The 13,437-nt window shown below is 51.2% G+C and overlaps 1 protein-coding gene across 1 annotated transcript; it reads right to left on the minus strand.

Annotated features, from left to right (window-relative positions):
- Window positions 1-381: 381 nt before the first annotated feature.
- LRRC15 (leucine rich repeat containing 15) lies at window positions 382-13,218 on the minus strand. Its single transcript, XM_081537753.1, has 2 exons — window positions 13,135-13,218; window positions 382-5,402 (listed from the first exon to the last, which is right to left on the minus strand). The coding sequence occupies exon 2, from the start codon at window positions 5,395-5,397 to the stop codon at window positions 3,643-3,645; it is 1,755 nt and encodes a 584-aa protein (XP_081393879.1). The 5' UTR covers window positions 5,398-5,402; window positions 13,135-13,218; the 3' UTR covers window positions 382-3,642.
- Between the last annotated feature and the right edge of the window lie 219 nt (window positions 13,219-13,437).

Consider the following 13,437-nt stretch of genomic DNA (forward strand, 5'->3'; position numbering starts at 1 on the left):
AAGCTCAGACTGGGAGGAGTTTGGCCTGGAGGAGTACCCACCCCACCCCTCTCTGAACCACAGCCATGACCTCCCCAAGACCACCACTGCCTACCCAGCAACTCCAGTTCAATTCTGACTGTGGGATCTGTGGGTTGATTTCTTTGAGTGATTCAAAGATAAAGGCAGGCTACCTCCCATGTCTCTCTAGCAACTCCAGTTATCTAGTTATCTGTAGCTGCCTCCTCTTCATAAACTTCCTGAGTCTGGAAATGATTCCCAACATTGCACTACACAGACATCTGTGACAATGCTGTTGCTGCCCGTGAAGAGTTCTGAGAAGGGTGTTGTGCCTTTAAATTCTGACGAGGAGGAACAATATACACTCAGCCCAACACTCCCTTGAGGAAAGCCAGTTTTTCTTTAATGGATGAATGAGTTTAACTTTTCCTGTATTTACAAAACTTTGGATCCACACAGTACCAGGTGGGGTCGAAGCTAAAATGATGGGGAGCAACAAGACAGTGACTCCCATTTTCCTTGGTTTAGCAATGAAAGCCTAGGACAGGCCATGAATTCTTGTATGAGCTTAAAGAGAGAAGGAACACTCAAAGGCTGTTAAATAATATTGCAGAGGACAAGAGGTTTTAGACCCTTACACATATACCATTCCTGCACAGGGCTGTTGTGAGGGTTAAAAAGAAAATGCCTGCTAGGTGCTTTGAAGGGTATCTATGCAGAGTAAACATTTTTGAAAAACAGTGGTTCTAACCAGTTTTTATTATCTTTCCTCCAATATTGACCCTCCACTCCAAATGGAGAACTGACAAGGAGGACTAGAAGCCAATGAGCTACAGGAAAAAGTGAACTCAACTCTGGGGAACCAAGCAGCTCACTTCAGTCCCAAGAAGTGAGCAAATGCCAAGATCCAACAGCCTGTTGGAAAGGAAACCCCACCCACCTTTTCTGGCAGCTTCCTGACCAGACAACATGGTTTAGAGAGACCACATGGCCTGCCAAGGAAGAGGAGGCTCAATGGTTCCCTCCAGCCTCTGATAGGAGAAAGGACCAGGGGCGCTCAGAAGGTCAGGAAGAGGGTCCACCAGCCTCACACCCAGGGTGCTTTCCAGGGGAGTCATCTGAGGACAGCTGCCCTCAGGCCAGCCTTTGATCTGGAGACACACAAGGTGTCTTGGACCAGAGGGGAAGATATTCCAAGGTCATGGCCAATGCTATCAATACCCAGGGGTTCTGGGCTCAGCTTGACAGGTCACACTGGATGACGAAGACTCCTTCCTTACCTTTCTGATATCTCTGGCTCACTTGTACCCTTGCACAATGAGATGCTGGGGCCTCCTTACAAGGAGTCCTTTGAGGAATGCAGTGCCAAACCATGCTTCCTGTCTGGAGGAGAGTAGGCCACGCTTCCCCTTTGGGGCCCAGGATCAACAAGGCAGGTCACCATTGGGAACGATGCTCAAGCCCCAAGCTCTAGGCTCATTTCCTTTTGGACCCTGGCAAACCCTGGTACATGTCTGCTAGGTACTATAAATATTTTGAAAACATTTTGGAGACCCAGATTTACCTTGGGGAGATAATGTCTTTTGCCTCTAACAACATCTCTCCCAGATTTCCTGTGACAGAGAGTGAAAAGCTACAAAATGCACTAGTTCTTAACATACATCTGTTCCTGGACTCTTCATCGGGACCTGTCAGCACCATGCTGTTAAGGCCGAAATGGATTTCTTATTTGTGTCTTGGGGCAGAGGGAATTATAAAGGCCAGTCAGGATTGATGGCAGATTTCCAAATCTGTACAGTATTGGCTGCAGCTCTTTTCTGGGCAGACACAGACACCTGAAAGTCTCCATTTCACTGTTTCTACTTCTAAAGTGGTATACCAGTTGTCCAGAGAAAGACATGCATTGTCAAGTGTACTTTTGTACTTTCTTTATCAGTGTGAATATGTGTGCAGCAGGAATGGTGGCCAGGGCAGGTATTCATGTGACTTCAATGCTGAACCAAAGCACTCAACTCTTGTAACCAGACTACAGGCAGGGAGAAGCTTCAGAGAGGTCCCTGACCCAGTCTGACCTGTCTGTGTATCCATGTTGCCTGCTGTGTGTGAGAATGCTGAAGTTCAGTTTCTAGCTGATTGTAATGTCTATGGAGAATTTTACCATGACCAGAGGGATTGCTGGGTTCTATTATACTTGGCTGTCCAATTAAAGGATCTCATCTCTGAGCTATTTCACTTCCCCAGATGCAGAGTGAAAATTAAAAACAGATATAGGACATCTCATGCCCATAAAAGGCCCAAGCCAAGGAACCTCCAATGAGCAACAGACAGCTTGTTGGCAGGGTAGAGTGTGTGGTTGCATGGGCCTCTCTAGTTGAGATGCTTCTGACCTGGCCAGTCTGGGTGCCTGAAAGTCTGGCATTGAATACAATTTCCTGCTCAGGCCAGAGTATACCTACATCTTCTCCTCCACTGCTGGTATCTGGGCCATTGCAAGGACTGGCTGCAGGGGGAGGGCAGGCAGGGGTCCATCCTGATCTGTGAGGAGCCAGTTCCCATGTAAGTCCATGCTACCTCCACAAGCCCCAGTCTTCTCCAGTAAAAGCCCCGGATGGAGGATCCTGGTGATGTCTCATTTCTTGAACTGGGTGCTAATCACACAGGTGTGTACAGTTTGTGAAAATCCATCAAACTATACACTAGCATCCTCCCACTTTTCTGTATGTAGGTTACACTTTCAGAAACAGTGAAAAGAGAAAACAAGATGAACACAAGGACTCCCAGGTACCAGACTGCTTTCTCCATCCAATACCAATAAGCTGACTTTCATGTTTTGGGGAGGTCAGAACTTCTACATTTTATTCCTTAAAGGACTAAAATTTTCAAAGCAAAATTTGCAGTTCAGAAATATTCTCTAAAGAGGCAAAACTTGCTGCACCGGTGCCCTTCTTCCTTTTCCAGATAGAATTCACAAGAAAGATGCTGATGATGGCTCTGCCTTCAGGAACTGAGCAGCCTCAGTTTTCCCTTTCTCTCTCTCATAGCATCCTGAAAGCCAGGGCATTTGGCAGTTCTTGAAAAAGCAGCTAAAAGATTTGAAGCCTCCTTTGAGGAGAAAAGTCACCTTGCCTTCAGGAGCAGGAAATGAAGAGAGACTTTTTATTTGAGGGGACAGGGTGGAGCCATGCCACAAAAAAGAGGAGCAAAGAAGGGGAATCAACTTATATAATACTTGGGAGAGGGGCTGTCCCAGTGGAGAACTATTCCCACAAAGTGGCAGGTGTGTGATAACTGTGTCTATAGAGGCCAGCAGGGGCACAGACACAGGGAAGGCAAGTTTTGGAGGAGAGCTGGTGAGCTTTAGAGGAGGGGCTTTCTTGAAAGAAGCCCAGGGATGTGAACTGGGACCACCACAGGATTTTTTCCATGGCAGGTTAGATCTCCCTGGTAGTAAGAAGGTTCTGCCAGAACCTCATCTACAGGAGAACCAGGCAGGTCAGGAAAAGGTAGGGGTGCCTTTCTCTAGGGGACCCGAGAGAGAGGGACAGGGGATGGTCTGTGGACCCAGAGATGGAGGCAGCACAGTGAAATCCCGGGTCCTCTGGGGGTCCCACCGTCCCCCAGCCCTTCCTCCAGCCCTCCTCTCTAACACTCATTGGGCGCCTTCATCTGCATCAGGACCGCGTGGCTCCTCTTCTTGCAGCAGCAACAGCAGATGCAGGCAGCCAGGGAACAGGCCAGGGCAATGATGCCGATGACAATGGCAGCAATGGCCAGTCCACTCTGGGCCGGGGTCATGCTCCCCGGGGCACGAGTACCAGTTGTTGCGATGGTGGTCAGATCGGTGTTTTCCTGCGTGGAGCTGGTGAAGTCAGTGGTGGAGGAGATGGAGGTGATGTCGGTGTAGCTGGACGTGTCCGGGTATGTCGGCGTCTCTGAGTAGCTGGGCACCTCGGAGACCGCTGGGCGCTGGACATCGGGGACAACAACATTGACATTAATGATGATGAGGGACTGGCCACGGACACTGGCTGGGCTGAAACACACAGGAAGGCTGTCTGTCCCCAGCCTGGCCTTGTTGAGCAGGAGCCAATTGTGGAGCGGAAGGATGTCTGAGTCACACCTCCAGGGGTTGTCATAGAGCCGCAGCTCACACAGCTTCCCCAGGTGATCGAAGATGCCCAAGGGCAGGTTCTCCAGCTGGTTGTTCTGCAGCTGGATGGTCAACAGGTCATTGACGTTGGCAAAGAGGTTTCCGGGGAGCTGCCGAAGGCGGTTGTTCTGCAGGGAGATATTCTGCAGGTTGGCCAACATGCGGAAGACGCTTCCATCCAGCTCCTGCAGTGCATTGGTGTGGAGGGACAGCTCCCGCAGCTCCACCAGCCCGTTGAAGGCATCGGGGGAGATGTAGCTTATCTGGTTGCGGCTGAGGATCAGGACCTGCAGCTGGCGGAGGCTGCTGAAGACATTATCGGGGAGGGAGGTGATGTGGTTGTCGTAGAGCCACAGCTCCCGAAGGTTGTGCATGGGTCCAAAGATGCCAGGAGAGAGCTCCTTCAGGGAATTCCCAAAGAGCGTGAGCCGGTTGAGCTGGGGCAGCTGCAGGAAGATGCCGGGGGGCAGCTGGGAGATGTGGTTGTTGGACAGGTAGAGCTTCTGGAGGTTACGGTTGTTGTGGAAGAGGCCGGGGGACAGCATTCCAATCTGGTTCTGCTGCAGGGCCAGCTCTTGGAGGTTGCTGAGCCCATCGAAACAGCCCATGGGGATGTCTGAGAGTCTGTTCTCATACAGCCGGAGGACCTGGAGGTTCCTCAGGTGCTGGAAGACCCGGGGTGAGAGGTGGGTGAGGCTGTTCTTGCCCAAATTGAGCTTGGTGAGGCCCACCAGGTGGTCAAAGACCCCATCAGGGATGTACTCCAAGTGGTTGCCGTGCAGCTGCAGCTCCTTGAGGTTGCTGAAGTGGGTGAAGTGGGCCGGCTGGATCTGCACCAATTGGTTGCTGGACAGCAGGAGCGACTCGAGGTTGTCCAGGCCCTGGAAGAGGCCAACAGGCAGGATCTGGAGCTTGTTGTTGGCAAGGCTGAGGTAGCGCAGTGAGCCGAGGCTGCGGAAGGCGCCAGGAGCAATGTGGGCCAGCTCGTTCTTCTCAATCCGCAACGCAATCAGGGCCGAGATGTTGAGGAAGGGGGACTCATTGAGTTCAGTGATGTGTGTGTTGAGGATCTGCAGGCTCATGGCATTCCAGGGCAGTGGGGTGGGCACCACAACGATGCGTGCCCCCGTGCACTCCACCTGGGAGGCCCTGGAGCAGGTGCACTCGCTCGGGCAGCCATAGAAGGCCAAGCCCGCAGTCCAGGCCTGGCAGCCCACCAGCAAAAGGAGATAATGTTTCAGTGGCATGGCCTCTGCAAGGGGAGAGAGAGTACACAGGTCAGGACTGCCTCACCAACACTGCAGCTACTTTTAAGCCGGAGTCAACCTTGGGTACCAAACACCGGCTTGCCTTTGAACCCCATGGCCATGTGCCCATCTCATGCTACCTATAGCTTGATCTGCAAGCCTCTTCATCTTTCCCACCAGCCTTCCTACTTCCAGGCCTTTGCCCAAGCAATCTCCCCAACCCAAAGGGCTCTTCATCCTCATCCAAATCTTTCCTGCACTTTACATGCCTCCACCTTAGGATTCCTTGAGTCGCTTTAGTCGCCCTCCAATGTCGGTGGTTTGTCCAACCTCCCTCCCAGCCCAGCCACAGAGGCCACATGTGGCTTCCCCTATGCCCCCATCTGCCTCCTCATACTCAGTAGGCTTCACAAGGGCAGGGCTGCTGATGCCCCATCCCGACGAGTTCCTTAAGTCAGGAACAGCATCTTATCCATCTCCATGTCCCTCTCAGCTCCTGGACTTGCTGGCTGAACATGGCTTCCTCAGGAGAAACCAATAGGAAATGAGAACAAATAAACCAGGCCTGAAGCAGGGGGAAGATGCTGAGGCCATGAACACGGAGGTTGCTGGGAGGAGCTGCGGCAGCCAGCAGAGCAGGACCATGCAGTGATCTGGTGGAAAAGACTGCAGGGAAGCTCAGTTTTTGCTCTCCCTGGGCCCCACCCTGCCCCATCACCACCAGCAACAGCCTGACCCTGTGTTAACCCTTTCACAGGTGCTTCATCTAGGTTTAATGCAAACCACCTTCCCAGTAAAAGGAAATTATCCACACCACTTCTTGTCTCACTGAAAGGACTGCTGTGGGTCAGCTGATGTCTGGAGTCTGCCTTCTGGGTACCAGTCCCACTTTCCAAAAGAAACATCGAGTGGCCTTGAGTAAGTCCCAGAAACCTTAGGATGTACTCTGAGCTGAGAGGGCTTTCCTGGTGGCTCAGAGAGTTAAGAATCTGCCTGCAACATGGGAGACCCTGGTTTGATCCCTGAGTCAGGAAGATCCCCTGGAGACGGGAATGGCTTCCCACTCTAGTATTCTTGTCTGGAGAATTCCATGGACAGAGGAGCCTGGCAGGTTATAGTCCAGGGGCTCGCAAAGAGTCAGACATGCTGAAAGGTGGTAGGTAGGCCCAAATGTTCCCTCAGACATGGTACTGATATGAGAATGGATCCAAAGCCATGGAAGTTTTGGTATTTGAGTTCAGGCCTATAAACTGTATAGAAAGTGGAGAATAGGGCATAGGGGTGGGGCCCTATGTGAATATTTAAGGACCACTAACTAGTTATTAGATCTTGACCACTGTCCCCACCTGAGGCCATTGTGAGGGGCAGATAGGAGAAAGGCTGTGGGGGTGATCTGTACAGCATTGTGAAAATGTATGAGCATGTGCCAAGCTCATCCACAATATGACCTTATAGACTCTTGCAGGCAGGAAGGTCTCAAAGTGCTTTTAACCTTGGCAGTCTTGGTCAAGGGATGAAGGATTTCTGTGTATGTGTAGAGCATCTGTAACTTCCATCTGAGGTTCAAAGAGGTCTCTAACTCCCAAAGGGTTAAGAACTGCTGATCATGCATTCCCATCATTTTAAGGGACATAAGAAGCAGGGAAACTGAGGCTTAAAGCCTCAAGCCAAGATCTTCAGATACCTGGAAGAGAACTTTGAGTGTTAATGCAGTGCCTCTCCTTTTAATGAGCAAAAGCCCTGAGTCAGAGGAAGGAATTTCAAATGATGATCTTTAAGGCCATAAACTGACTGGGTAGACAAGGTATTTCCTTGACCTCTCTTTGTTCCCCTGAACTCATGGGGTCCTGAGTCTGGTCCATAACTCAGGATAGTCCAGGCTTCCCTACCTGGTATCAACTCAGTGCAACCCTCTCTTGCCCCCCAAAAGTTTACTTTAAGGACAGAACCCAAGTTCATCCCACCCCAGACCTTGATTTTTGCCTTAGTCACAACCCATCCAAGCCTTGACTTGCTGTGCTTTCACTTCAAAGACTCAAATAAGTATGTAAAACTGTAGAGAGAAGAAAGAAAAATAACAACTTGGCTAATGAAATCAAGATGCAAAGGAAGGGGGCCAGAATAAGCTATGGACACATTTAAAAGGATGAACTTGTATAGACAAATGTCAGATCCAGAACTTGAGAGCAGAAAATGAACAGCTTAGATAGGGGGCACTGAAAAAGTGAATTAACATCCACCCTTAGATGTTAGGGCTTTTTAATTGATGTTAACAGAGAAGGAAGACTGCTCAAAAGCTAATGTGATTGTAGATTGCATTAATAGAAGTATCAAGTGTGGAATAAAGGAGGTGATAGTCTTCCTCTACACTGCCCTCATCAGTCCACATCAGCAGTGCTGTTCTCAGTTTCACCCTGAACTTGAAGAAAACCAGTGATAAACTGGTCTCCTGAAGGACTTCTGGAGAAGAGTTTGAGGAGGGTGAAGGGATGCAGACACCAGAACATCCTTGCCTCTACTGAAGGAACTGTGGATGAATAGCCAAAAGAAGAGATGTGAAGAATCTGCAAGCACTTTCTTAATATATGTCAAGGGCTGACGTGGAATAAAGAAAGCAGCCTTATTCATGTGGCCTCCAAAGTCCAAACCAGTGTGCAGAAGCTATGGGGTCACATATTTCAGTTCATCACCAAAGACAGCTTGTGAGAATCAGAATGGACAAACTTATAAGGTAATAAGCTCCCCATCACTGAAAGTGTTCAAATAGAAGCTGAGCAACTACTTGGTAAGGTTGCTGGAGAACAGGTTCCTACACCTGGTAGAGTATTGAGCTGGATGACAGCTTGTGTCCTGTTCATCCCCAAGAGGTTAGGATTCTAAGGCTGGTGTCAGAGCAAGGACACGAGAGCCATCTACCAAGAGAATAGTGTCTGCACTCCCAGGGAGTCCATGCACACTGCAGTGGGTATTCGCCCATCCCCTTGATATGTGTGTGAGAGAGATCCACTCCCTGGACTAATTTACCAAAGATGAAGAATCACTCCTGATTATGAGCCATGCAGTACTCAGCTTCTATGCCCAGAATGCTTCAAAATGGTATTATCGCCCAAGTACTAGAGATTAAATTAAAGTGCCCATAACCTGGCCAGCCCAGAGCAGCCTCTCAAGTTTCCCCACCTATAAATGAGGGTGTGGGCCAACGTACCTTCTGAGGACACATCTCAGACCTCTCTGAGTTTGCACTCCCCAGCTAGGGAGGGGCATCAAACCAGGCCCAGGAAGGGCCCGGGGCCAGGGGAGGTACCTTGTGATTTGGGAGGAGGGAGAACAAGATAATTCCCTTATAGGAACAGAGCCACTGTTGTTTAAAACAGACCACACTCAGCTTGACAAATATTGCAAGAATTTGCAGATTTTCCCTCTTATAAAACCCTCCTGTCTGCAGATCCCACCCCAGCACCACATGCAGTGGGCTCCTACTTGCCAGCACCAGTTATTGTTGCAGCTGACACTGACTGCTCCAAAAGACCTCTGGGGAGCCCACTCCAAACCCAGCTGCAGAGACTCCGGGGAGGGAGGGACTGCAGGAGCAGGGCTGGACACTGGGCAGGCCCTTAGATTTCCAGTAAGGGTGGCCAGCGTCCGTGGCAGCCCGAGGCGCTCGGGAGCCCAGCACGCAGCAGCCTAATAGCCCACGCTGCCCTGCGCCGCTTGGTAGCCATGACAAATGCCAGTTAAAGTCCCACAAAGCTACCCTAATTACACCTTCCCCCTCCAAGCAGCCAAACGCGTTCTCAGTCACTGCAGCGACCAGCCCCTGTCCTTGGAGGGGGCCCAGTTTGGCATCTGTCATGGGCCCGGGGAATTCACTGAGCCCTCAATACACAGAAGGACGGACACACAGCTCATCTGGGCACTCTGACGTGGTCCCTCCCCAGGAGGAGAAGTGCTCGGAACCAGCACTCTGGCTCTGGATTGCCTTAGCAAGAACTGCCTATATGACTCATGGGCAAACACATAATTAGCCTTGAAGCCCTGGGCTTTGTTGGCTGGTGGGTTGGGACTTTGGGGTTTAATACCATCATTCACATTCCCTAAACACAAGCTTCCCTGGGAGGAGACGCCTTCTTATTTCAATGCCACGGAGCAAAGATTTTGGAAAGAGCCTCGGAGACAGATGTGCTAACCAGTCTTGACTCTAAGTTGGAGTGTAAGTTTATGTAAATTCTCCAGACCTCAGTTTCCCCTCTTGTAAAGACTCCCAAGGCCCCTGGGCAGCTCTGATATCTTCCCAGAGACAGAAGGGAGATTTGGCCTGAAGCCCCGCCATTCCCACCACCCCCTACAGGTCGCATGGAACCACCAGCAGCACCACCTTCACACTGAGGCTTGAGGACCTCGTATCCATCTTTTCAGGCCCATCATGCTTCAGAAGTTTTCCAGGCGGGGTAATCCCGCTTGTTAACTGGTGCATCTTCACATGGTCAATAGCCATTTCATGGATTGGGGAGTTCAGAGGGGGCCTTCGGGAGGCCACCTCCTAGCCCACCTGGGGAAACTGAGCCCCAGATAGGAGATCTCTCTCCCTGGCCTGTGTCCTTCCCCCAGAGAAGCCTCCCAAAACGTGACTTCATGTGCACTGTGATGTTGCCCCATTCACCGAGTGAGCTGCGATGTCTCCCCCATACTCAGCCAATGTCGGCCTCAGTCCAGCTGCTCCTCTATACGTGGTCCACTGGATCTGAAGTTACTAAGAGGCTCACTGCATCCTAACCTCCCATCTCACTGATGTGAGGTAACCACCCCTGACCCCAGTCAGTATACAAACACTGCCTGGAAGTACCTGGGAAGTTTGCTTAACAGAACCGACCTCACAGCATCACATCAGTGAGGATTACATGTAAAGCACTTAGACTCGCTCTTGGCCCCAAATGAGTACCTGCTAAATGTAACTTACAATTATTGTTCATCCACCTGTTGAGTAAAATCAGAATCTCTGGAGGCTCCACCCACAGAGCTCCTGATCCTGAGGTCTGGGGTGAGTGGGTGCCCAGGATCCTGCCCATTTAACAAATTCCCCAAGTGACTCTGACACAGAGGTCCACAGCCCTTGCCACCACTTGAGACCTAGGTCAGCTGGGACCCCACACTCCTGATATATGTTGTTTACTGCCAATCAGTAAAGAGAGACTGAACCCTGGATGGGGGGAGCTGAAGGTCAGGCCACAGACCTGGTCCAGCTCCCTCTGTTGCTATTTCCTTCAGTGGTCCTTTCTCCATCCCTGTCATAAATCTGGGGTCTGAACTGAGTTGAATCCAGCAGTGGAGGCTGCTTCCAGAAGCAGCACTTAGAGGGCAGGGCATCAAAGGTACCTGGGTCCTCTGAGCCCATCTGATCTAACCATCTGGTCAATGTGTAGATGGGAAAACTAAGGGGCCCAGAGGAATGAGCAGTCTTCCCTAAGGTCAATAATCAATGGAAGACTCCAGACATCCAGATCAGGGTTCTATCTAACCATAATGCTTGGTGACCCCCTGAACCTTAACATGAGGCTTTAGGACCTCATCAACCACGTGTCTGGCAGTATCTGGAAGCAGAAAGATGTGGCTTCTCTCTCTCCATCCTAACATGATCTCAGGTTCATCTACAGTCCACCCTCTAGCTGCCCAGCATGATTATTCAAGGTCAAGTGCCTCTCCCAACTCCCAAGCTGCATGGTCTGAGAGATGTTCTTCCTCAAGTCTGCCTTGATGCTTATGTTTGCTCAGTTTCACCTGAGTGCCCTGGAGGAGTGGAAGGAAGGAACAGAAGGTCACCAGAGAGATTGATCCCATCATCTCAACAGAGCCCCGTTCAGGACTTTACCCCCAAACACATCCTGGAACCCCAAAGAAAGAGTGGCCACACCCTCATCCCTCACCTGGTTCAATTATGACCCCATCTCTCATGGGCCACAAAAGTCAACACACAGTTCATTTGTTTAAAGAAGAAAATGAGAAAGAAAAAGCCAGTCCTTTCCAGCCCCAGGGTTAGGGGAGGTAGGGCTTCCTGAAGAGGCCAGAGCAGGGCTGTAATTAGGTTGGCAGAAGCAGCAGGAGATACCGACAAACTTGCCAGCAGAGCAAAGAGACACTCCCACTTGGGGCTTTTATTTTAAAAGCCTTGGGCTACAGCCCCCTTCTCAGGGTAACACCTGGGGGGCCCAACTTCGATAAAATGGATCAGCCCCTCCTCAAACGATCTTGAAAGAAGTTTCTAAATCCCGTGTCCCCAAAGCCCAGGGTGGCAGTGAAACCAGAAGCTGGAGTCAGTCTTTGGCGGTCAGGACTCAGCGAAGCAAATTGCCATGTGTGATCACTGCCCCAGGAGCATGTGCTGGCAGGATGGAGTTGTAACAGCTTCTGCTCCAGCTCTCCTGACTTCTCCCCATCTGGATATACTTCCACCCACACCCCACCACCCCTTCCATTTGCTGAGCAAGCCAAGTAGTGTCTCCAGCCCTGGGAGAGCCTTCCATGTCCTGACTTCCTGCAGGGTCTGTTCAGAACCCTTCCCCCTGGCCCTGACCTCTCTCACATACTTGTCTCCTCCCCACAGAGACTGCCTAGCTGACTCAGGACCACAGGCAAATAGGACGGTCTGGCCCTGAATGTACCCCAGATGTTCAATCAAGGCAGAGTGTAAGAAGTAACAGATATTAGAGAAGTTCTAAATTATGGAGCCAGTGGCACCCACACTGGTTGAGATACGGTGATATAATCCTAAAAGAAAAGCCAGAGCATTTCAGATGGGCATCTAGCACCTTCAGTCTGAGTGATGTGTCATCCAAGAGAGAGTCGCAGCCCACTCGGAGGTCATGCATTTGGCCCTGGAGGTAGACTGGCACTCTCACACTCAGCATCGCTGGGAAACTCTAGAAAAGTTCTGGTTTTCCACAGTTGGTTTCTTGGCCCAGCTCCTGCCTCTATGTGTGAGCAGAGAAGCTGGTAAAGGTACAACAGTCACAGTCTTAAATGCAAACCACCTTCATCACAGATGCATCTTCAGCCCTGACTCTCTCTGCCCAAAGCCATTAGCGGCCAAGGCAAGAGGGGAAAGTGGCCTAAGCCACACACAAACAGCATCCGGAAAAACTCTGAATCCACAGCGGAATTCCAAATTGGAATCCAAACCAGACACCAGAACATCTGCTGAAGCTGCTTTTGTAGCAACTGTGAGTCAGTCTATGAAAAGAGGACAGCTCTTGCCTGGGGAGCCCCCAGCAATCCCTGAGAAACCCAAATTCACCATGGACCACTGGTGGCCACCATAGTAAGTGCTGAAGAAGAGGACCTGGGTTTGAATCATCTGAAACTTAAAAAGGAGAAAACCCTTCTCTCGATGGAGCTAGTATCCTGAAAGAGGTACACTTGATGGGTAACTGGTGTGATAATTTAGTCAACTTCCCATGTGTCTTGCCAGTCTAAAACATCTTCTCAGCATCTCAGGTTGACATCAGGGATAGGTAGGACAAGTGGAGCCAGAGGCGGGTCAGGGATCAGGAGAGGCGGGCTGTGGCCCCAGGCGCCTGGGCAGCCGCGTTCTGAGAGCATCCTCAGGCACCACGCCAGCCCTGCCTCTTCTGGACTCTCTTCCCCGGGGGAGCGGGGTCAGCAGAAAGGGAGGGGGAGGGTGGTTGGGTCCTTCCAGTCCGGTAGGAGGGAGGGAGGAGGCAGGAGGCCGACCCGCCTACTTACCAGCAGCTCGGCGCCCGCCCGCCTGCTTGCCGTCGACCAGAGGGAACAGGAGAGAAGGACGTGGGGTGGCTCAAGGCTGCAGCATGAGTGCGGATCCCCGGTCCTCCGCGTATTTAAGGGCTGCCTGGTGTGAGTCACCGCCAGGGGCAGTGTCGGCGCGGTGGCAGGGAGGGGCGCGCGCCACTGCAGCGCCCCGACGTGCGAGGACAGCGGTGCGGCATCCCCCGGGGGATCCAAGCCTGCAGCGTTCAGGGAAAGGGGTTTCCTTCTGCCAGATTTTCTGCTATTTTTTGGCCCGGGAGC

The sequence above is a fragment of the Giraffa tippelskirchi genome, chromosome 2 (assembly GCF_054371585.1).
Source record: "Giraffa tippelskirchi isolate mGirTip1 chromosome 2, T2T-mGirTip1v1.2.pri, whole genome shotgun sequence".
Classification (NCBI taxonomy): domain Eukaryota; kingdom Metazoa; phylum Chordata; class Mammalia; order Artiodactyla; family Giraffidae; genus Giraffa; species Giraffa tippelskirchi.

Coding starts and splice junctions, on each gene's coding strand:
- LRRC15 (XM_081537753.1), bottom strand. CDS start 5,397: ATGCCACTGAAACATTATCTCCTTTTGCTGGTGGGCTGCCAGGCCTGG.